Source organism: Phoenix dactylifera, chromosome 3, assembly GCF_051530095.1.
Source record: "Phoenix dactylifera cultivar Ajwa chromosome 3, Ajwa_hap1_PhDact_Kaust_v1.1, whole genome shotgun sequence".
Taxonomy (NCBI): Eukaryota; Viridiplantae; Streptophyta; class Magnoliopsida; order Arecales; family Arecaceae; genus Phoenix; species Phoenix dactylifera.
Window position 1 is genome coordinate 15,102,812 of NC_143192.1, and position 24,314 is coordinate 15,127,125.

A 24,314-nucleotide genomic window follows, 5' to 3' on the forward strand; every position below is an offset into this window, starting at 1 on the left:
CCGGGAGAGCACTGTGAGGATGGACTTCCTGGTGGTCCGTCTGCCCTCGGTCTACAACGCCATCCTTGGGCGCCCAGGGTTAAACGCCCTTCGAGCCGTGGTTTCAACTCGCCATTTGCTCATGCGGTTCCCCACCGGCCAAGGAGTGGGCGAGGTCCGCGGAGACCAACTGGTCGCCAAGCAATGCTACATGGCGGCCCACACAGTAAAGCAACCAGCCGAGGCGCCAGACCGCCCGATGGGCCCTTCACTGCCCATAGAAACCCTCGATGCGAGGGACACCCTCTGGAAGAAGCAAGTAGAGCGCGGTGAGCTCCTTATTCAAATCCCACTACAAGAAAATTTTCCCGAGCTAACCGTGCAGGTTGGCTCCGGCCTCGGCGCCCATGAGAGGAATCGCCTCGTCAGCTTCCTGCGGGACAACGCTGACGTCTTCGCCTGGTCGCCCGCGGACGTGCCAGGAATTGACCCCGAGGTCATGGTCCACCGACTCCAGGTGAGGCCAACCAGCAGGCCTGTAAAGCAGAAGAAAAGAGGCTCCGCCCCTGAGCGACAACGAGCTGCGGCCGAGGAGGTGGACAAACTCCTCGGAACCGGCTTCATCCGGGAGGTCTCCTACCCGGATTGGCTCGCCAACATAGTCCTCGTAAAGAAGGCCAACGGAAAATGGCGTATGTGCGTGGACTACACCGACCTGAACAAGGCCTGCCCAAAAGACAGCTTCCCTCTCCCGAGCATCGACCAGCTCGTCGACTCCACTTCAGGACACCAACTGCTAACTTTTATGGACGCCTTTTCAGGATACAATCAAATCCGAATGGCGCCGGAAAACGAGGAGAAAACGGCCTTCATCACCGACAAGGGCACCTACTGCTACAAGGTGATGCCCTTTGGCCTGAAAAACGCTGGGGCCACCTATCAGAGACTGGTCAGCCAAATCTTTAAAGACCAGATCGGCCGGAACATGGAAGTCTATGTGGACGACATGCTGGTAAAGAGCCAAGCGGCGGAACACCACGTAGCCGATCTCAACGAGACATTCGCCAAGCTCAGAAAATACCAAATGAAACTCAATCCGGCGAAGTGCGCGTTCGGGGTCACCTCGGGCAAGTTCCTGGATTTCATAGTGACCCAACGCGGAATTGAAGCCAACCCGGAGAAAATCCGGGCACTGCAAGAGATGTCGCCTCCAAAGACAGTTAAGGAGGTGCAGCGGCTCGCGGGGCGGGTAGCCGCCCTGGGAAGGTTCGTTTCTCGGTCAGCCGAGCGTTGCCTCCCCTTCTTCAAGAGCCTCAAACGGCCGAAAGACTTCCGGTGGACAGAAGAATGCCAGCAAGCCTTTGAAGAGCTTCGGAGCCTTCTGGCCTCTCCCCCGCTGCTCACCAAGCCCCAGAAGGGCGAAATTCTTTACTTATATCTGGCCGCCTCCCCAGCTGCAGTAAGCTCGGTCCTCGTCCGGGAAGAAGACAAGCTCCAAAAGCCGGTCTATTACACCAGCCGGGTTCTCAGGGATGCTGAGACCCAATATTCTAAACTTGAGAAGACCATCTTCGCTCTGATCATCTCGGCTCGGAGACTCAGGCCTTACTTCCAAGCCCACACGATAGCTATATTAACCGACCAGCCTATGAAGCAGATATTGCAGAGGTCGGATCGTGCGGGGAGGATCGCCAAATGGGCGGTCGAGCTCGGGGAATTCGACCTAGAATATCGGCCCAAGCCGGCTATCAAAGCTCAGATACTCGCCGACTTCATCGTGGAGTGCACCCTTCCGGACGACCCCGAGCCGCCATCTGAGCCCGTGGAGGAGACCCCGAACCAGCCATGGGTCCTGCACTCGGATGGGTCTTCGACCCCGGGGGGCAGCGGGGCCGGACTTATCCTCACCAGTTCAGATGGAGTGGTGGCCGAGCAAGCTCTGCGCCTCGAATTCCCGGCCTCGAACAATGAGGCCGAGTATGAGGCTCTCATCGCCGGGCTCAAGCTGGCGAAAGAACTAAAAGTGGGAGACCTGACGGCCTTCAGCGACTCCCAGCTGGTGGTGAACCAGGTCCAAGGAGATTTTGAAGCTAAAGAGCCATCCATGCAAAAGTATCTCCAAAAGGTGCGGGAACTCATATCTGCCCTGAACTCTTTCAATATTCAGTACATTCCCAGAGCGGAAAACCTCAGGGCAGACCAGCTGTCCAAGCTGGCAACCTCCCGCATGAGCGAGCTTCCTAAGGGAACCGCGCTCGAGTATCTTCAGACCCCCAGCACGGAGGAACCCGAGCCTACCATGTGCGTCGACTCCGAGCCAAGCTGGATCGATGGGCTCGTCTGCTACCTTCAGGACGGAACCCTACCTCATGACGAGACGGAGGCTCGCCGAATCAAGCGCCAGGCTCCCCGGTATGTCTTATACGAGAACAGGCTCTATCGACGATCATTTACTTCTCCCCTTCTCAGATGCCTCCGCCCCTCCGAGGCGGACTATGCTCTCCGGGAGGTCCATGAAGGGATCTGCGGAAATCACCTGGGGGGTCGAGCCTTGGCCCATAAGATCCTGCGGCAGGGATACTACTGGCCCACACTCCAGAAGGACGCAACAGATTTCGTCCGCAAGTGCGATCGGTGCCAACGAAACGCCAATATCCAGCGCCGACCTTCAGCTCTGCTGACCTCCATCATCGCCCCCTGGCCGTTTGCCCAATGGGGGATCGACATCCTGGGGCCCTTTCCCCTGGCCACCGGACAGAGAAAGTTCCTGGTCGTCTCCATCGACTACTTCACCAAATGGGTCGAGGCCGAACTTGTTGCCCGGATCACCGAGCAAAAGATGCGGGACTTCGTGTGGAAGTCTATAATCTGCCGATTCGGACTACCCCGTATCCTTATATCTGACAATGGTCGACAATTTGACAATGTTCATTTCAGGGAGTTTTGCTCTGAGCTCGGCATTGATCATCGCTTCACCTCGGTTGCCCATCCCCAGACAAACGGGGAAACTGAGGTAACTAACCGAACTATTTTGCAGGGACTCAAAGCTAGGCTTGATCGGTCCAAAGGACAGTGGGTCGAGGACTTGTACAATGTCCTTTGGGCGTACCGGACCACGTTCCGACTGCCCACGGGAGAGACCCCCTTCAACCTAGCATACGGCACTGAGGCCGTCATCCCATTGGAGATCGGCTTGCCTTCTCCGAGGGTGGAGCATTACGACCCCGATACCAATTCCTCCCAGCTCAGGAGCAATTTGGACCTCGTCGAAGAGACAAGAGAGGTCGCCCGGGTGCGCATGGCGAGATATCAACAGCGAACGGCCCAATACTACAACTCCAGAGTTAAGCCCAAGCTCTTCAAAGTAGGGGACCTCGTCCTCAGAAAAGCCGAGGCTTCTCAACCAACCGAGCGAGGAAAGCTCGCCCCAAACTGGGAAGGACCGTATCAAATCGCCCGGGTACAACGGCCAGGGGCGTACAAATTGAAGTCCCTGGAAGGGACTCTGATCCCACGAAGCTGGAACTCCGAAAACTTACGAATGTACTACCAGTGAAACCCCAAGGGGTTCAAGATAATCAGGATAATGGACTCAGCTCCTTTTTCTGCAAATATTTCTCTCATTTTGATGACTGTAATCCTCTTCTAATATTGGGTCGTCTGTGATCCTCAGATTTCCCGGCCAAAATCGGGATGCCTCGAGGCTCGACCGTAGAGTCCCAAACTCCCTCGACCTCGGGAAGAATCGCAGGACGGTGAAACGTCGACTGGTGCAAGATTCCTCGACTAAGGTCGAGATGCCCCGAGTGTCGACAGTGCGTGCCCAGACCCCTCGACACTTCGGGAAGACGGGGTAGTACCTTCGCAGTCCCCCGTGGCGCTCAACACCAACAATGGGGTAGTACCTTCGCGGCCCCCCGTAGCGCCTCCTCGACTAAGGTCGGGATGCCCCGAGGGTCGACCGTAGAGAACCAGACTCCCTCGACCTCGGGAAGGCGCCGTGAGGGGTGAAAAGGGTGGCTCCACCCGGGGCGCCACAAAGTGGACCCCCGGGAGCGGTCGACGATCCCCGATCCCCGAAGCGAGCGATCCCTCAACTAAGGTCGGGATGCCCCGAGGGTCGACCGTAGAGAACCAGACTCCCTCGACCTCGGGAAGCGTCGCCGGTCGGTAGAGCGTGCCCAGACCAGCCGACCTGACGAACGATCCCTCGACTAAGGTCGGGATGCCCCGAGGGTCGACCGTAGAGAACCAGACTCCCTCGACCTCGGGAAGGCGCCGTGAGGGGTGGAAAGGGTGGCTCCACCCGGGGCGCCACAAAGTGGACCCCCGGGAGCGGTCGACGATCCCCGATCCCCGAAGCGAGCGATCCCTCGACTAAGGTCGGGATGCCCCGAGGGTCGACCGTAGAGAACCAGACTCCCTCGACCTCGGGAAGCGTCGCCGGTCGGTAAAGCGTGCCCAGACCAGCCGACCTGACGAACGATCCCTCGACTAAGGTCGGGATGCCCCGAGGGTCGACCGTAGAGAACCAGAATCCCTCGACCTCGGGAAGGCGCCGTGAGGGGTGGAAAGGGTGGCTCCACCCGGGGCGCCACAAAGTGGACCCCCGGGAGCGGTCGACGATCCCCGATCCCCGAAGCGAGCGATCCCTCGACTAAGGTCGGGATGCCCCAAGGGTCGACCGTAGAGAACCAGACTCCCTCGACCTCGGGAAGCGTCGCCGGTCGGTAAAGCGTGCCCAGACCAGCCGACCTGACGAACGATCCCTCGACTAAGGTCGGGATGCCCCGAGGGTCGACCGTAGAGAACCAGACTCCCTCGACCTCGGGAAGGCGCCGTGAGGGGTGGAAAGGGTGGCTCCACCCGGGGCGCCACAAAGTGGACCCCCGGGAGCGGTCGACGATCCCCGAAGCGAGCGATCCCTCGACTAAGGTCGGGATGCCCCGAGGGTCGACCGTAGAGAACTAGACTCCCTCGACCTCGAGAAGCGTCGCCGGTCGGTAAAGCGTGCCCAGACCAGCCGACCTGACGAACGATCCCTCGACTAAGGTCGGGATGCCCCGAGGGTCGACCGTAGAGAACCAGACTCCCTCGACCTCGGGAAGGCGCCGTGAGGGGTGGAAAGGGTGGCTCCACCCGGGGCGCCACAAAGTGGACCCCCGGGAGCGGTCGACGATCCCCGATCCCCGAAGCGAACGATCCCTCGACTAAGGTCGGGATGCCCCGAGGGTCGACCGTAGAGAACCAGACTCCCTCGACCTCGGGAAGCGTCGCCGGTCGGTAGAGCGTGCCCAGACCAGCCGACCTGAAGAACGATCCCTCGACTAAGGTCGGGATGCCCCGAGGGTCGACCGTAGAGAACCAGACTCCCTCGACCTCGGGAGGTATCACAGGTCAGCAAAGCGTCCACGAACCCGCCGACCTGACATGAGATCCCTCGACCAAGGTTGAGGCGCTCCGAGGTCCGACCATAGGGTCTTAAGCCCCCTCGATCTCAAAAAGGGCTACAAATCAACAGAACCTCCCCAGATCCTCTCAACTCCGGCAGGAGTCGCCGGGTCCATGGGAAGCCCGAGCCCCTTTTACAAGTCAAAAATGACTCCGGAGGTCGACGAGGAAGGGAAGCGACTTACTCCACCATGCGAAGCATGACCCCGAGAATGCAAGAGGTACATCCAACTAGACGCCCTCCTTGTCAAATTTTATCTACATATTGCCGAGCGGGATCTCGTCCAATGTTGGAGTCTTATTTTGCCCCAAAGCCGGGCTTCTTCGCTGGGTCGGCTTAAGACCGACCTCCCAACTTCATTATGCCTGCTCTGTTCGTCAAGTCTCCGCAATCCGTACTAAGGCTTCATAAAGTAGGGCCCAACTCGGCTCTTCTAAGTAAACTCCGACGTCCAGCTGAGAAAGTGGTCCCGGCCACGAATGTACCAGCCAAGCACAGGTACCAAGGCAATCTTTGGGAATCCCAGCCTTGTTCACCGAAATCTCGGCAGGGTCCGAGAACGATAACTACGAAAATCTTCGGCAATAACTTGTTTATTAGCCCGCGCTCCCTATGAAAGGTTTGAAGTTAAGTTCGGAAACCCGACTAAACTCCCCGAATAGCGGCACGCGCAGACCTAGTTCGGTCTTACTTGAAGGGCTAAGGCCCGACCTCGATGCCTTGGGATTTCCCTGAAGGCCAAACGTGGCAACTCCCACGACTCTAAGATCCGAGTTATAGGACTTAGAGAAATTTTCTAAAAACCTAAGCTCGGAGCTCCCTTTGGTCGAGACGACTGGAATCCGAGAAGGCTAAGATATAGCCAGGGAAAAGGGCAGCTTCGTTAAGCAGCCCAAAGATTAAAATACGAAGTTAGAGGTCGTCGAGGCGGTTAGCTAAGGTTCTAGCCTCATCCACGACAACAGAGGGAAAGATGAACACAGAATGACAAAAACATTTCTTCATTAACAAAGGGCCGGAAGGCCAATTACAAAATTGGAAGTCGGCCACTCAAGGGCCGACCCCGGATACAATGAAAAAGAAAAGGAAAATATGCTAAGTCCTAAGCGGCGGGAGCCACATCCGGGGGGTCATCCGGCACATTGATGACCTCATGATCTTCCTCCGGAACAGGCTCGGGGCCGGGAGCAGGAGCTTCGGGCGCCGCCTCCGGGACAGCGTCGATCTCGGCCGCCGGAGCCGCCTCCATGACACCGTCCGCCTCGGCTACCCCCGTCGAAGGCTCGGCGGGGTCCTGCTCGTATATTCCCGCCTCGGACGTCAGGATGGCAGGAAGGGCTTGCACGTCGGACCCCCAGCCCCGGTCCTCCCTCGGACGGACCGTCGAGAAGTCGTACTGAGGGCAGTACCGGCGCACCTGCTCCCGGAAGTTCTCGAAGCCTCGAAGGAAACCGTCGACCGTCTCCTCCTCCAACATGTCGCGGAACTCTTGCGACTCTTTGAAGAGTTCCACAGCATGCTCGGCTCGTTCGAGGGCCCTCCTCTCCCGGGCCTCAAGTTGCCCGAGTCGGAGGCGGAAGACCCCCTCCTCATACTCGAGGGCCGCGACCCTGGCCTGGACCTCCCCTAAGCGCGCCTCCGTGCCGCGCATGGTTGCCCTGGTCAGGGCATGAGCCGCCTTCTCCTCCTCGAGCGCCCCCACCATGGCAAGGCGCTCAGCCTCGGTGGCTGTCCACCGAGCCTCGGCCGCGGCCAACGCCGCCTCCAGCTCGGCGACTCTTTTCTTGGCCGGCTCCAGTTGCTGGCCGAGCTGTTGAACTTCTTCCCGATACCCATGGGCGATGAACGCCATGGTGTCGAGCTCGAGAATATGCTGAAAAGAAAGAAACGAGGGTATTGTGAGTTAAAAAGCACATATGTACGCTAAAAACTCGGGAAAATTAAGAAGGAAGCTTACCCGGGCGGTGTTGCAGTAAGCACTGCCGACGACCTCCTCCAGCGAAATACCCCGGAACACGTCCCGGTCCGCTGGAAGCACCGCACGCCGCAACATGGAGCGTGCGACCTCAGCATCTTGAAAGGCCGAGCGCCCCTCGGGAATAGAAGAGTCCGGCTCGACCGACTCTTCTCAGAAAGCCCGGGAAGAGCTCGGCACGATCGAACCCGAGGTCCCGGAGCCGCTCGCCTCGGTGCCTCGGGTAAGCCCGGGTCCTGGCTGCTGCGGCCGGACCACGGACGGCTCCCCCCGCTGGGCAAGGGGGGTAGGGCAAGGAGGGGCCGACGGGCCCGCATCACCAACAACCCGCTCCCGCCTCGGGTCGGCTGCAGGGGCCCCCGCCTCGGGGCCACTCGTCCCGGCCGACGAAGAAGCGCCGTCCGTCCTCGCCCTCTTCCGAGGCTGGGGCGCAGCACCCTCGGCCTCGGCCTCTCGCCTCCTCAGGCGAGAGAAAAGTGATGTGTTGCTGGTCGGCATGCGTGGAATATCTGAAATCAAGAATTTTGTTAAGAGTCAGACCAGTGACCGTAAAGACGGAGAACAAGAAATAAATAAATAGAATAATGCAACCGCCCTTACCCTCGGGGCGCGCCGAGCTCAGACCCACGCTCGCCAGGGCGTCCTCCTGCAGGAGCTCGGTCAGGTCGTTGCCCCTCCCGAGGGCTCGCAAAGAGTCCAGGGTCCTCAGCTCCCTCCCCGTGGGCTCGGAGAGTTTGTTGAGGGCCTTCAGCCGAGGGTGTCCCCACCTTGGCTCGAACCCCCAAGGCGCCGCAGACGCCAGAAAGAAAAACTTCCTCTTCCACTCGTGAATCGAGGAAGGGGCGCCCCGGAAGAGTGACATACCGCCCCGAAAGGCGAAATATAACCACCCTACGTCCGCCGGGTTTTTCTTTAACAGAAAACACCGGCGAAAAAGGCCTACCGAAATCGGGATCCCGTGCCCGAGGCACAGGGATAAAAACCCGATTATGGTCCTTCATGAGTTCGGAGCCAACTGCGCCGGGACGAGCTGGTACTCGGCCAGCAAGTTGCTCACGAACTCATGGGCGGGAAAACGCAGGCCCGCCCAAAGTGTCTCGCGGTAAACCGCGATCCGACCTGGGGGCGGCTGCGTCACCCTGTCCTCCGGCCCTGCGGTTTCAAGGCGAAACCCGGGCTGGAAGAAGAAACGGGAGCGGATTAACTCCAGCTCCTCTTCCGACAGACTCGACCCAACCTCTTCGGGACCGGAACCCATTCTCACAGAAGAGTGGAGCAAAAGTTAAGAGTAGAAAATGGAAGTTGACGAGGAGAAGAAAAGAGGAAATCCTAGTGAAAACAGGAAGAAAACCTACTGGACATTGCCGGAAATCGCTCCGGGCACCACCGGCAAGATTCAGCTGAGGGAGAAAGCAGGGGGGAAAGACGACGAAAATAAGAGGCAGCCAAACAAGACCTTTAGGGCAGACTCGTGGGGTTTATATAGACCCCCCTGACGGCCCAGATCGACGAGGTCGGTTCCCATCCCCCCGATCGGGTTGCGCCACGTGTCGACCTCGGAAGCCGAGGCACCGTATTCACTCCGGTTTAATAAATTGGATACAAAATCGAAGCGTTGTCCCATCGGATCTCGGGGCCTCATCATGGGTCCACAGAATCAAATCGTCTTGAGGAACGAGCGGACGCAACCCCCGCTCCCCTCGTTTAATAAGATCTGGGATACGTGGAGCCCCGATGAGGCCTCCACTTCTTCGGAACTATGATCCAGTAACATGAAATCGGAAGCGGCCGACCTCGGGTCGCGCCGCGTGTCCGTTTCAAACCCCATAACGGCACACTCATTAATGAGCCAGAAGAGTCAATTACGGAATCGAGACACCGCCTCGACGAGCTCGAGGTCCCCCATCATTAATCCGCCGTAAAATGATCCTGGCGATTCAAGAAGCATGATGATACGAGCTCCATCATTAGCTCACCGAATAAAGCAGCCTCGAGACGCCAAAGGGCGCATATCTCACCATGAAAGCTCCGGAAAGCACAAGGGGGCGGGCGAGACCTTCCCCCCAACCTTAGTGACAGACTTTACTTCCCACGTCCGAGCCCCACAAGCCGCTCGAACTCGGAAGTCGGGGGGTAGTGTTGGGGGGAATAAAGTTTCCCCCCAAATGACATAAATGCCCCTAAGAAGCCGTACAACCTCCGACCCCGGACAGCCGAAGTCAGCGTCCGACCTCGGAATGCTCGGCCACAAGACGACCGACCCCGAAACCTCCGACCTAAGAGAAACCCCAATGTCCGAGGACCGTACTCTAACACCCCTCCGGCATTTATTGCGCATGGCCGCTGTAATCTTCCGGCACACTCAACAATAAATGCGGATCTCCGGCTTACTCCACCATTAATGCGGATCTTCGGCTTACTCCATAATAAATGCGGATCTCCGACTTACTCCACAATAAATGCGCATGGCTCCTGACATCTACGGATCCCCAGCTCTCCACGGCAAATCGACCCAGCAGGGTCTAGTCGACTATGATCAGTCTGATCTCGGCCATACCGCCGACATCAGTGCAATGATTCGCCTGACCGAGCGCCGACCTGAACAACATGCCAAGCCGTACTACGGCCTCGCCCTGTTACATCACAGGTAAACCGACCCCCGCATATAAAAGGGAGCATTGGCCTCTCAAGAGGGGATTGGAACATTCATACACCCAAAAATCACTGTTTATCTCCTTCTCCCTACCATTTGCCCCCTCCCTGACTTGAGCGTCGGAGGGCCGGCGCCGGAGAACCCGGCCACCGGTTCGTGTGCAGGCACCCGGACGGAGGACGCCGCCAGCCAACGGATCGCCGCCCCGCTGCGAGGACCTGCTGCTCCTTCTCTCCGACCGCCCCGGACGGAGGACGCCGCCAGCCAACGGATCGCCGCCCCGCCGTGAGAAACCGCCGCTCCCTCTCCTCGACCGAAGATTGCCCCCGGGTCCAATTTCCAGCAACACTTTATAATAAATATTAATTGATATTATTTTACTACATGAATAGAGTAAGAGTTGCCAAAAAAGAAAAAGACATGTAATTAAACACTAGAACCCATAGACTTGTAGCTATCTTAAAACCTTTAATTTAGGTGATATCGAGTACCTTCATATATACTATATATAATGGTAGACTTGGCTATAGTCGAGTGGATTTCCACTCAAATTTGATTAGGTCAAAATCGGATGATACAAATCTCGTATCAATAATTTAAATGTTGAATATGATCTACTACTTCTAAATTGCTTATATACCAAAAATCATATGATTTGGAGACTCCCAACCTATATATCAAGTAGTTAAAAGATAGACAATTTAAATAATATAAATAATATGTGTATATATATATATATATATAATATTTGACCACTTTATACATAGACTAAGAGTTTTAAAATCATATAATTTTGGATATGTAAGCATTTTAGAGGTAGTAGATCACATCAGCAGCTTGAATTATTAATGTGGGATTCTAGATTTGAGTAGAGATCCACTCAAGGGTGGCCAAATCCCTTTCTATTAAAATCATATATATATAAATTATTAATAGAAAGGGAGATAATATACATTACATACTAATTCTCCAAAGAAGGAGTTGTATCTCCCCACTTTAAAAACCAACCAAATATCCAAAGTGGTTAGAAGTGATTTTCTATACCATGTAATCAAGTGTCTGAAGTCATTAAATTTCAACAATCTTTCTTTTCCAGCAAAACAAACAATAAAATAGCTCACTTTCAAAATGGGCACTCTACAGAAACTGCTTCTTTGTATAGTGTCTAAAATTCACTCCAATCTACTTGCACAACCTAACTGGCCCTAGAATGCATGATGATATCTTCCTCCATTTCTAAAAAAATGAAAGAGAAAAACACAAACAACAATACAACCTTCTAACGCTCTGCCCCCCACATAGATTTCCTGGTTCCCATGAAGCAATGGCTCGAGGGAACTTTACTCAAGGATAGACACAGCATTCATTTGCCTATTCATTGCAACTCATGAGCTTGCTCAAGAAGCTTATTGGCATTGAATCATTGGCAGATTAGCCTCAGTTCCACTACCATGGATGGAGAACAATGCTCCACCCGAAAAGCTCCTCTTCCAATATAGTGCAAATATGTGCAGCACTTAAACCCTGTGCAAATAACTAAAATGAAACAGCTAGCACATGTTTGCAGCCCTAAACTCCTGATCACAACAAGCAACTGAGGAAGAAGAAATAGTGCAAGTGCAAGCATGAACCAAACCCACACTCACTCTAGACAAGCGTCCTAGACTATTGTTGTGTAAGACACAAGATCCAAACGACGAACAGAACAATGCACAGATTTGAGAGAGGAAGAGGAAGAGGAATTGAACACTGAAATTTTACGTAGTTCGGCAATGTGGCTATGTCCACGGGAGCAAAACAACTATCTCCCAAATAACAAGAGTTATAAGATATTTATAGTTAACCTCGAGCCCTAGAGTCCCAACCCCTATCAACATCCATGTTAGAATAAAATATTACATAATTATCCCAAAAATAAACATATCTCGTCGTTTCGCTCCATTTCGAGTGTACCACTCAAATAAGAATACCTTAATATGAGCCATTTACTCTAACAATCTCCACCTTAGTGAATATTCACGCCTTAAGAGAAAAATAACCTGGGACACCACCTGACGCCGATGGGTTGGAACACCTCCTCTCTAGCACCTAAAGATGTTAACCAAATCCAAACAATGCTTGAACTTATCTGCAGTAACGGGTTCTGTCAATATATTTGCTGCATTTTTAGAAGTATGAACTTTCTCAAGCAATATGTCACCGAAAAAAACCAACTCTCTGATCTTGTGAAACCTCATATCTATGTGCTTGGTTCTCGCATGATACACCTGTTTCTTCGCCAAATAGATCGCACTCTGTCTGTCACCATACAACTGAACTCCATCTTGCTGAACAGCCAGTTCCTTGACTAATTTCGTTAACCATAATGCTTCCTTGGCAGCCTCAGCTACTGACATATACTCTGACTCAGTCGTAGATAGTAAAACGAGAGACTAGCCATTGACCTCCAACTGATATGCCCTCTTGCAAGAGTGAATACGTAGCCTGTAGTCGACCTCTTGTCATCCAAGTCTCCTGCATAATCTACATCAACATATCCCATGACTAAAAGATCATCCTGCTGCCTGACAAACATGATACCATGTTTGTAATACCCCTCAAGTATCTGAAAATCCACTTGACTGCATCCCAATGTTGTCTCTCTGAATTCGCCATAAACTTGCTTACTGCGCTAACTGTATGCGCCAAATCCGACTTAGTACAAACCATAGCATACATCTAACATCCCATTATATTAGGATATAGAAACTTGACATATCTTCAATTCATTAATTTGTCTTTGGGCACTGTGAGGTAGACAATCTGAAGTGATTCGCTAAAGGTGTGCTCATTGGCTTTGCATTACCCATGCTGAACCTCTCCAACACCTTCTGTATATAACTATCCTAAGATAACCATAATTTTCTAAAATCTCTGTCCCTGCGAATCTCCATTCCAAGAATCTTCTTGGCCACGCCAAAATCCTTCATGTCAAACTCTCTACTCAACAAAGTTTTCAATTTGCTGACTTCATTCATACTTTTCGCAGCAATCAGCATATCATCCACATAAAGTAACAGAAAAATAAAAGAACAATCATCAAGTCTTCTTACATAAACATAGTAGTCATACTCACATCTCCTATAATTAATCCAAATCATGTAGGAGTCAAACACTTGAAATATTGCCTCGGAGACTCCTTCAGCCCATAAAGTGACTCCCTCAATTTACAGACTAAGTGCTCCTGTCCAGGTTCAGAAAACCCTTCTGGTTGCTGCATGTAAATCTACTCCTCCAACTCACCATGAAGAAAAACTATCTTCACATCCATCTGCTCCAACTCCATGTCGTAATGTGTTACCAATGTCAACACTATCCTAATGGAAGTGTGTCTGACCACTAGAAAGAAAATCTTATTATAATCAATCTCAACTCTCTGTGAGTATCCCTTTACTACCAAACGTGCCTTGAACTTTTCTCCTTCTTTTTCTGATACTGCTTCCTTTTTTTTGAACACCCGCTTACATCCTATCGCTCTCTTTCCCTCCAGAAGCTCCACCAACTTCTATGTTTGATTTTTATTCAAAGATTCTATCTCCTCCATCATAACATCTATCCATCTACTTTTCTCAAGGCTGTGAACTACCTCCTGAAAAGTAGTAAGATCTCCACTGCTAGTGATTAATGCATAGAAAACCAAATCTTCGAAACCATACCTGGTTGGTGGTTTGATAGTGCGCCTGGGTCTATCTGTCGCTATATTATGATGCTCTTGATCTACTGAGGTAGAAGTCTCTGTACCCTAAACATTGTTCTCCCTGATGGAACTCTCTAACTCTACCTGCACCACCTGCTTATTGCTGCTGCAACTTTCTGGCCCCTGCTTCTCTTCTTCCTGAGTACTCTTCAATATGGCTTTTTCATCAAAAACCACATCTCTGCTGATCACCACCGTATTTGCCTTCATATCCCAAAGCTTGTACCCTTTCACCCCTTTCTGATACTCCAGAAAGATACACGATCTAGACTTCGAGTTTAGCTTTGACCTCTCCTCACTAGGAATTTGCACGTAGGCTGGACATCCAAATACTCTCAAACCTGGTCATCCATATTCACTACCTCTGCCCAAAAGTTCTTTGCAAGCCCTGCATTTAACCTGAGACACCGTACTCTTTCAGCTATAGTCCTATTCATCCTTTCGCCTCACCATTCTGCTGAGATGTCTTGCGTACTGTGAAATATCACTTAATCCCATGCTACTCACTAAACTTCATTAACTTTGAATCTATGTACTCAGTCCCATTATCTGATCTAAGGCATTTGACCTTTCTTTCTGTCTGGTTCTTTACTTCAGCTTTCCATAACTTGAACTTGGCAAACATTTCTGATTTGTGCTGCATGAATTACACCCAAATTTTTCTTGAGAAATCATCAATGAAAGTTACTAAATACGCATGTCCACCCCAAGATACTACTCTAACTGGCCCCCAAACATCTGTATGAACATAGTCAAGAATACTCTCTGTCATGTGCATGGCAGTCTTGAATTGAACTCTGTTCTATTTTCCAAGAATACAATACTTGCAGAAATCCAATTTGCATGTTTTAACACCCTTCAGGAGATTTTTTTTATGCAGTTTCAGTATACCACGTTCACTCATACAACCCAAACGCATATGCCACAAGAATGTATTATCAGATTCAGACTTTGCAGCAGCAACTCCTTCTACAACAGTAGTCCGTATCAATTTGTATATGTTTTCTGCTACTTTTTGCCCCTTCATCACTGTCATAGCACCTCTACTAACCTTCATTACTCCACCTTAAGACTTGTAACAAAACCTGTTAGAGTCTAAGGTACCCAATGAAATTAGATTTTTTTCTCAAATCTGGAACATATCTAACATCACACAACATTCTAACTACACCATCAAATATAGTAATCCTGATATTTCCTATTATAATAACTTTGCAAGATGCATCATTACCCATTAAAACAGAACCAGAATTAACTTTGCAGGCGTCAAACCAATCTTTATTGGGTGTCATGTGATAGAAACATACTGAATCCAGAATCGAATAATCCGCGAGATGATCTGAACTGGATGAAACTGAAAGTATATCACTGTTACTGCTATCTATGTCTTCTTTCACTATATTTGCAAATTAGAGGACCCCTCAGATCTGTCACCATCTTTACCCTTCTTTCTTTCTGGACAATGCCGCTTTATATGACCCTATTTTCCACACTTGTAGCATGTTATGCCCTTCTTTTTTTGGATTTAGATCGAGATTTACTATGATTTAATCTATTTATTGTGTTGCTTCTTCCATGCTCCTAGTTACCCTTCGCCACTAAGCCTTCTCCCGGAGAACTTTCATCGCTGGCTTTCTTCCTTTGATGAAAACCTAACAAGGCTCCAATGACGTCTTCTAACTCTAGGGTCTCCTATCCCCATATCAGAGTTGTAACCAAATTTTCATATGTAGGAGAAGCGGGTAAAGAATGCAATAACATCAACGCTTTGTCTTCGTCTTCGAACTTCACATCAACACGCTGCAAATTACTAATAATTTGATTGAACAAGTTGATATATTGGCTTAAATCAGCACCCTCCGCCATCTTAAGACTAGGAGTGCAAATGGGTCGGGTTCTGGGTGACCCCGATCCGATCTGATTTTTTGTTCGGATCCTAATTTTGGACCTAGACCCGACCTGGTTGAAGATTGGGTCGGGTCGAGTCCGAGTCGGGTCCGGATCCGAGTCGGGTTGGGTTCGGGTCCGGATCCGAGTCCGGTTGGGTTCGGGTTCGAATCGGGTCCAATTTTTTTTGTGCTTTTGGAAAAGAATTTGGGCAAATCTAATTTGGTCATATCATAATTATGAGGTGCTGGGTGACCTATGAAAGACTTGCAATTGACCTGTAGTCAGAACTGATGACCCATGACTTACTAACTAAGTCGGTCTACAAGCCAAATTTCATATCACACTATTTTTTGTCTATATGACTGATTGGACGGAACTTGGTGTCTCCCAACTCCCCTCTCATGAGGACAAAAAAAATCCCAGACCTTCTTCCAAAATCCAACTCCAATGCAGAAAACTAGCACATGACCCATATTCAGTTCAGTGTTCCCTCACTTCCTCCCTGCAAAAGTTAAAAAAAACAGGAACCAAAAAACAGAAGGGGAAAAAAAAAAGCCAGCTACCGAGACACCGTAGGTATCAACAGTGCAATAGATCGAGAGAGAATCCTGACGGACCAATAGTAGCACGACCCACAAAAAAAAAAAAACTCTCTTTTGCTTTTTCTTCTCTCTCTCTTCGGGTCCATTCGGGTCGGGTCAGGTCCGTTCGGTAAATCCAGATCCGACCCAGAAAATGATTCGGATTCAATTTTAGGACCCGACCTGGATCCGCGGATCCTAAAATTCGGATCAGGTCGGGTCTACACGGGTCGGGCTGGGTCGGATCTCAGATCGACCCAACCAATTTGCAGTCTTACTTAAGACCGTACAATTTCTACTTAAGATATAGCTTGTACGTCAACGATTTGGACATATATCGACTCTCCAATTTTGATCAAATTGCTACCGGAAATTCCTCGTCCATGACATGATACATCACATCATCAGCCAGACAAAGTCGTATATTTGAAATAGCCTTCGCCTCCAATTCTTTCCACTCTGCATCACCCATGTCATCTGGTTTCTTCTCATACAAGGTCTTCACTATACCTTGCGATACTAACAGATCCTTCATCCTTCTCGGACTTTATCACATCGAACGTCGCACGTCCCTGTCATCTTTTTTTTTTCAAAATAAAATAAAAAAATAGGATATGATGAAAGATAAAAAATACCAACTGCAGAGCCCTCTCCTCTTCTCTCACGGGACTTGCGGAGCACGCGCAAAGGGTTCTCTTTTACTTTTCTCAGGAGCCGTGCGCGGCGGCGTGCGGAAGGACTGTACACGGGGCCTCCTCTTCTCCTCCGGATGGCGACCCAAACGTGGGTAGATCGTTGCCGCAGATCTCGCCGCCTGGTGGCTGCCCTTCCTCTCTGCCTTCCTCGCGTCTGCAACGGTCGGCCGGTCCTCAAAGAGGGTTTTCCTCTTTCTCCACGGGAGCCACCACGAAAAACAGGGAAGAAAAAGGAGGTCTTTCGGCTTGGGAAGAAGAAAGCCGGAGGGCCCCACGTGAGGCACGACACCCCACATAGAACAAACCGCCCCCTCCGAACCTCCGCGTGAAGGAAACTTCACGTGAAGCAAAACCTTCCACGGCTGATCTCCCATCTTCCTCTCTTCGCAGCCTTCCAGAGACAACCCACGAGAAGAAAAGATTGATTTGCGTTTTCTCGACTTGGGAGAAGACAGGACGCCCTATGATCTCCCCACGAGAAGAAACAACACTCTTATTGCGCAAAACACAGGGTTCAAATAGCGAAAAGTACAACGCACAGAATTAAGAAAAAAAAAAAAAAAAACTAAACACAAAGATTTTACATGATTTGGCAATATAACTACGTCCACGAAAAGCGAAATGATTATAACTTTTACTACCTTCCAAATAACAAAAGTTACAAGATATTTATAGTTAAACTTTAGTCCCAAAGTTCCAATCCCTATCAACATTCCTGCTAGAATATAACTTTACATAATTATTTCAAAGATAAATATATCCCATCGCTTCGCTCCGTTCCATTAAAATACTAGTATACCACTTAAATAAAAATACCTTAATATGAACTACTTACTCTAACAATTATTACTTCCAAACCTCATTGCATCAACTGTAACCAAACCTAAACTTCTATTCAGCCAACGACTAGTCGGCCGCTTAGTCCTGCTCAGCAACAGCGTACGCAGTCTCAGTGATCGCTGCCTCAGCCTCCAACACCTCCCTCTCAGTCTTCTTCCCCTTCTTGGACTTGTAGTACACGTCCATGAAGGTGCCCACTGCCTTGTACTTCTTGCGGCACTGCTCATAGAGGCTTCTGTCAAACATCCTCCAGAAGTTCCGTTCGGTGAGCTCAGAGACTGAATACTGAGGCTGGAAGCCATGGTTTTGGATCAACCACTCCTCAAGGCGGTGTACAGCTTCGGCGCCATCGAATTCCTCACCCCTGAGGACAGGGCCGGGAGCATAGTAGACGCCGACATCAGCGAACATCTGGGCGTAGCTGGTGTCACCTTGCTTCAGGTTCAGCTCGAAGCCTGGTTCGGGGTACACCATGGTCTTGACAGGGAGCTTGAAGAGGCGGTGTGGGCAGAGCCAGATAGGATACACCTGAAGAGAAATCAAAGGAAGTTTTTCTCATGAATCTCTTTGAAAGTATCAGAAATAGAATGTAGGAAAAGCATAGCTAATGAATAATCAACTATCATGCTTCTTTATATAACCTTGCGGCTTGGTTTCCCCATTGCAAAGCTTAAAAGCAAAAGAAGACCATTTTTTTGAACCAAGAGCCACAATTTAAGAAAGGACTGTTGGAATTTCTCATAAAGATGAGCTTCTATTGATTGTAGACAGAAATTTTTTTGATTTATTATGGGCTATATATGTTGCCGTCCGAATAAATATTTAAGAAGTCCAAAATTAATTTATGATCATGGTTATTTTAGGCTCTATTGTCATAGTCAAATGGGACTGTGAGCATTGGTATAAGCCTAATTTGGTTAATGAGCTCTGTAATGAATGGGCTCATTAGTATTACTAACTGAGCTAGGTCCCCACTCCACTCCTATATATATCTGTCTGTAGAGAAATCTTAGGGTATCAAAGTCCCTGCGTTCCTAGGAGGCACCTATTCTATTGAGAAGACAAATATAAAGAAAGAGATGGAGAGGAAGATTTATCCTTTTTATGCTTTCTTCTTCCACAAATATTGTTGCAGCAATCATCAATAGCTGATCATGGCTCTTAAGGTATGCTTGGATCTTTTCTAGTGTGATTTATGATTTTTTATGTTCTAATCTTCTGCATGCATCTAGTCCATAAAATCCCACAAGCACTTCCACAATGGCAGATTAGAGGCTGTTGTCAGGTAAAGAATGGCTATAACTCAAATCAAGTAGAGATGGGAATTTACCTCCATTTCGTGGTGAAGGAACTCCAGAGCATCAGCAACCTTGTGCATGGGAAGCAGCATATCCTGGATCACATGCATGTCATGGTAATACTTCCTAATGACCTCCCCCTGGGTGATCTTGAGCAAGGAGATCTTAGGAGGCATCATCCACCCCATTAGCCACCTGAACCACCATTGATCCCCGAACGGCAGGATCAGCTTCATCTCCCAGAACAAAGATCTCGTGTGTCGGTGGTAGTACTCCCTCGTCGGAAGGTACTCCACAAACTCACCCTTCTTCAGTGCTGTCTCTGCATGCTGGTAGAACCATGGCTTGAACCACCATCCTATACTATTAATAACATTACCATTTTTCTCTGCTTCTTCCTTTGAAGCATACCTCCCTGTCATGAATACACCCTCCGTTGGTGTGAAGATCAGCGACTCGACAAAATCCGGAATTTTCTTCGGGTCTCCATCTCTTGGTGCAAATGAATCTGCAAAGGCCTGTGCCATTTTCCTCAAGTTTCCTCTCACTGGCTTATATGTCAGCCTCATGTACTCCTTGATTGGTATGAGCTTAATCTCGGCTGAAACTAGAAGCCCAAGTGTTCCTTGTGACCAGGGGATTGCATAGAAGAAGTCTGAGTACTCGTTGTCCTTGGTAGCCTTAACGACACGCCCGTCGGCGAGCACGACCTCGAGAGAGACGAGAGTGTCGGAGAAGAGGCCGTAGATGTGGAAGCTTCCTTCAATGCCGTAGCCATTGATGAGACCTCCTATTGTGAGGTCGTTGAGCTCCGAAACAACAGGAAGAGCAAGATTCATGGGGACTGTGATTCGGCTAAGTTGGCCCATTGTAACGAGAGGCTCCACCTTCACAACCATTCTCTCTCTGTCGATCTCTAGAATGTTGTTGAATGCCGAGAGGTCGACCTCGAAGTGACGAGCTCGCTTGTAGTCGACATGGCGCATGCCGACGACTATGTATGGCTTTCGAGCTGTGCACACCAGTCCATCCTTCGATGGATTCCTCTGCTTGAGGCGCTTGACGACCTTCCTGACGTTCTTTTCATGTTCCTTCTGGCGAAGCTTGTTGGGTTTCTTCTCAGCTCTGAGCTCACTGAGGTATATGGAGAAGTAGATGATACAAGAGATGGGGAGGACTACAAAGATGATGATCCATCGGAATTGGACCAAGTAGTCCACCCAAATCTTTTTCCTCTTTGGACGCACAGGCACTTGCAGATTGGACATGGTGAAGAACTGGATGCTGGGATTAGAAGAAGGAAAAGATTATAAGCATAACCAATCATCTGAATACAGTATCTTATTTGATAAGAGAAGTTTAATATCTATAGTTTCAAGCACATGATTTAGTGCACAATATGAAAGCAAAATATCATGCAAAAAAAAAACATTCTATCTTTTGGAATCTTGGAATGAGTTGCTGAAAGCTTAGATTTTTTTGAGAAAACGCCAGCCTAGATATTTCAAAACAGAAGAAAAGGACCCTTTGTTTTCCACAAATTAACTTCTTGTTTCTGGATGAAATTGTGAAAGTTCCATAAGGGTAAGCTGGCTTCCGTAGCGCATGCAATTTTTCCGCATCCATCAATTAAGTTAGTTATAAAGAACAAACATCTGGCACTGGTAAACAATGCTTAATATCACAATTTAAGCTTTTTAGATTTATTTGGTCTAGATTAATTTCATAGCAATAGGAAGTTTAAAGCAAAAATAGACAGTGCAACATAACGGTATTCTTGCTATACGATTGACCACATTTATGAACATCTTATATTATCAGATTGCTTGTCCACTCCCTTCACTGTCCATATCTAGTTGTGGATCCTCTACAATAGTACAATTCAAGTTCTAGGAATTTCTTGCAGCCTGGGTAAATGGCAGATTTTGATAGGTTAAAGTCTAATTTTTTTTATTTGGTGATGTTCTCTTAAAAAAAAGAAAGAAAAGAAAAGAAAAGAAAAGGGTGAGTATACTCCTCCCCAATAAAATGGAGAAGTATAAAAATATCCCAGGGAGTTTGCTTATACTGATAATGCCTTAAAACAAAGATTTGTTACCAGGAAAAATCAATAAATATAAGAAAAAAATCAACATGTCCAAGGCAATAGAAATATACTCGAAATCTAAAACCAATAGGTTGATTATAAAATATATAGTAACTTCAAATGATTCAACTTGGACCTGATTAATCTAACTCGATGAAGCCAGTGCAACAATTAATTACTCATTTGTCACTCCCTCCACTTATTGCGACTACCTACCTGTGGTGCTAGCCTAGACCACTAATGGTTGTTCCTATTGATGCTTCTTTGCATGCATTGAATGAGTTACATGTAACCCTGATATTGCTTTAGATCTTGCCGTCCCTTTTAATTGGCTCTTAACCAATGTGCTAACTCTCGTCATTATGATTGACATGTATTTGCTTAAACTTAAGGAGAATAAAAGGCAATATTTAAAATCTTGTTGTTACATGCATCATCAACCGAAGCTTACAAACTAGGGTGTGTTGGGTTTGCAACCGGAATCGGAATCGAAATAATGGGTTGGAATGGAAATTGAAATGGTCATATTTTTTAATATATTTGGTTCGTGATCAAAATCGAAATCAGAATCGGAATGATTTTGAATACTAGAGAAGAGTCGGGATTAGATTTTGAAGGATTGGGATATTTTTATTATCTTTAGAAACAAAATCGAAATGGAACACCTTTCAAACAAATGGTTGGAATAGGAACCACTCATTCCTATTTTCATTTCAATGCCCAACTCCTTCCAACCAAACATCCCCCTTGGTGTAATTCAATCATAACAACATCTTGATGGTGCGGCCTCATATGCCTTTAAACATTGCCATTTACTATATTCTTCTCTGTCCACAGGACTCGGTACTAAAGGAACATTAATTAATGTAAGAGAGTGCACAACACCATCAATATCATATCCTCCTCTTATATCAGCCACATCTATTGCACGCGAGTTCTTGAGCAAGTAAACCACTCAACTTGGCCATCTAGAGAAGCAGCATCACATGCTGGATAGCCTTTTGGTTCCTTTAGAATTAGAATTTGAAAACTACAAGGATTGCATTTATAGTATTAGAATCATGGTTCATCATCTTAGTACAAGGTTTCATTCAAGCTAACATTTTGGTACAGTGCGGTACATCAATACGATGATCAATTAGGCAAAACAACTTTTGGTACATCTCTTGTTTTTTTTTCTTTTTCTTTTTTAATTGAATGAGAGGCTATGCCATCCTTTGTTTTATTATATAAGAATTATGTACATATTAGATTACTTTGCCGGCGATATGATGCTGGCCAAACTCATAGATATTGAAAGATGATGTAAGAATCTAGATGAGGATTTGAAAAGGACTAGTCTGCAACCCTTACAAAAAGCAACGAAGACACGAGTTTGCGGATTTATGTCTTCAATCATCTCGTTCTTTCAGAGTAACGTGCTTTATTGCCTTTTCTTTTTCACGTTATGGAAGGCGTGCACTGTAGGCTTTCCTTTACTGCTCCTGTAACAGTATTACAAATTTCCACGATTGTTTCTTGTACCAGTCAAGAGTTCAATAAAGGCATAAAGCTACAGTATGGTATGCCTAATTGTGCCGGTACGTACCAATTGGTATGATATACCATAAATAGATGAGATCTTTAGTTTCATTACTAAAAAAAGGGGTAAAAACACAACCTCAAAAAGGTAAGATCTGGATCAGAGCGTGTTCTAGCAGACTTGTCGTAATCATTCTTATTTTTGGCTTTCCTCACTGTGTTTTAGTAAAAAACAGCAGTTATCCACCACAACCTCAACCTGAAATCTTTCATGAGGAGATAGAATACAAAGCAGCTAAGCTCACTGTACAAGTAGGCAGAGAAAAGGAACCACAGACTCAGAAAGCTACAAATTAGCAAGTCATCTTCTTTGAAAGCGACTCCCGAGTTACAAAATCCATAGCAAAAAAAAAGAGGAAAGAAAGAAGAAGAAAAAGTAAGATCCCAGATTCAGCAAATGCAACACGCAAAGTTACAGCAACTGTTATATCTACTATCATGCATGAAGGAGTTTAACTAGCAGCACTCATGGACAGCAAGAAGAGGCCACCAAATGGTTTAATTTTATGGAGACAACACACCCATGAAAGCAAAAGCTACAGTCCCTAACTCAGAGTACTTGCAAATAAACTAATTAAGAGATCAAACGCACCACAAAAAATAAGCGCAGGAAAAGGAGAGTAAAAGGTGAATCTAGGAAAATAGCATAGTGAGAAAACCACTACGAGTTCATTTGCTGCACCATCAAAGTGAAACGTTAGAGAATTAAGCTGAAGCTAAGCTAGATGTTGAAGAAAGAAACAAAGACACAAATGGCTCTATTGGGATACCTCTAAGCTGACTCAGAGGAAGCCGAGGGAAGGAATTTCGCTTGGCCACCTTTGCCCACAGAGAGAGAGAGAGAGAGAGGAGGTGGGGTGTGCTGAAGTAGAGCTGAGAAAGCTGCCTCGCCACGGAATTTAAAGCCAAGGAAGCGAGGTGGGATCCGCTACCCCGCGGACGGTAATGTTTACCGCTCTGACGATGACGTGATGTGGGATTATCATACCTGCTCCCCCGACGGTAATGTTTTCCGCTCTGACGATGACGTGATGTGGGATTATCATACCTGCTCCCCCGCGGACGGTAATGTTTTCCGCTCTGACGATGACGTGAGGTGGGATTTTCATACCTGCTCCGGGAAATCGAGAATGCCCTCGAGGAGCACGAATATGCGAAACTTTCCCGGTGGGGAAATTTTGCCTCCCGGGGGCGGGTTGGCGAATGGTTGGTTTTTAGGCTTTTTGGATGAATATTTTTTTTAAATATTAAATTTTGCATGATTTGTTGCTAAAAATTAATATTTATATATATATAATATTTGTTGTGGTTCAAATCTGGTCCGAGGGTGACCATGCCGGTGGAGCCGAGAAAGCTGCCGGTGCTGGAAAGGAGAAGACGGGAGCCACCTCCTTCCCTCCGACGATCAAGTTAGAGTGGGTAAATTTGGTCCAGCTAAAGGTCCCTTAGGATTACCTAACCGAGCTATTTATAACCTTGATGGAGTGGCCCAGATGACAAAGGTATTGTCAGTCCCCATCATGAGGGGGTATGGCTCTGAGCCGGATG

General features: G+C 48.3%; 2 protein-coding genes across 4 annotated transcripts; both read right to left on the reverse strand.

Annotated features, from left to right (window-relative positions):
• Positions 1 to 6,531: 6,531 nt before the first annotated feature.
• Positions 6,532 to 8,376, reverse strand: LOC149767920 (uncharacterized). Its single transcript, XM_089929479.1, has 2 exons — positions 7,389 to 8,376; positions 6,532 to 7,304 (listed from the first exon to the last, which is right to left on the reverse strand). The coding sequence occupies exons 1-2, from the start codon at positions 7,482 to 7,484 to the stop codon at positions 6,534 to 6,536; spliced, it is 867 nt and encodes a 288-aa protein (XP_089785605.1). The 5' UTR covers positions 7,485 to 8,376; the 3' UTR covers positions 6,532 to 6,533.
• Positions 8,377 to 17,573: 9,197 nt separating this feature from the next.
• Positions 17,574 to 23,644, reverse strand: LOC103696177 (delta(24)-sterol reductase-like). 3 transcript variants are annotated; one of them, XM_089929481.1, is made up of 4 exons: positions 23,537 to 23,637; positions 23,359 to 23,442; positions 19,132 to 20,383; positions 17,574 to 18,329 (listed from the first exon to the last, which is right to left on the reverse strand). In XM_089929481.1, exons 3-4 carry the CDS (start codon positions 20,365 to 20,367, stop codon positions 17,880 to 17,882), a joined length of 1,686 nt encoding a protein of 561 aa, XP_089785607.1. In that variant the 5' UTR covers positions 20,368 to 20,383; positions 23,359 to 23,442; positions 23,537 to 23,637; the 3' UTR covers positions 17,574 to 17,879. The 3 variants fall into 3 exon arrangements, with proteins under 3 accessions (XP_089785607.1, XP_038973898.3, XP_089785606.1); XM_039117970.3 differs by lacking the exon at positions 23,359 to 23,442 and having other exon boundaries at positions 23,537 to 23,644; XM_089929480.1 differs by having other exon boundaries at positions 23,359 to 23,594.
• Between the last annotated feature and the right edge of the window lie 670 nt (positions 23,645 to 24,314).

Bases quoted from the DNA above. Each gene is read 5' to 3' on its own strand.
- LOC103696177 (XM_039117970.3), bottom strand. From the start codon at position 20,367: ATGTCCAATCTGCAAGTGCCTGTGCGTCCAAAGAGGAAAAAGATTTGG. The intron at 18,330-19,131 runs GTAAATTCCCAT...ATTTCTCTTCAG, and splicing joins TCCTTCACCACGAAATGGAG to GTGTATCCTATCTGGCTCTG.
- LOC149767920 (XM_089929479.1), bottom strand. From the start codon at position 7,484: ATGTTGCGGCGTGCGGTGCTTCCAGCGGACCGGGACGTGTTCCGGGGT. The intron at 7,305-7,388 runs GTAAGCTTCCTT...CTTTCTTTTCAG, and splicing joins CTTACTGCAACACCGCCCGG to CATATTCTCGAGCTCGACAC.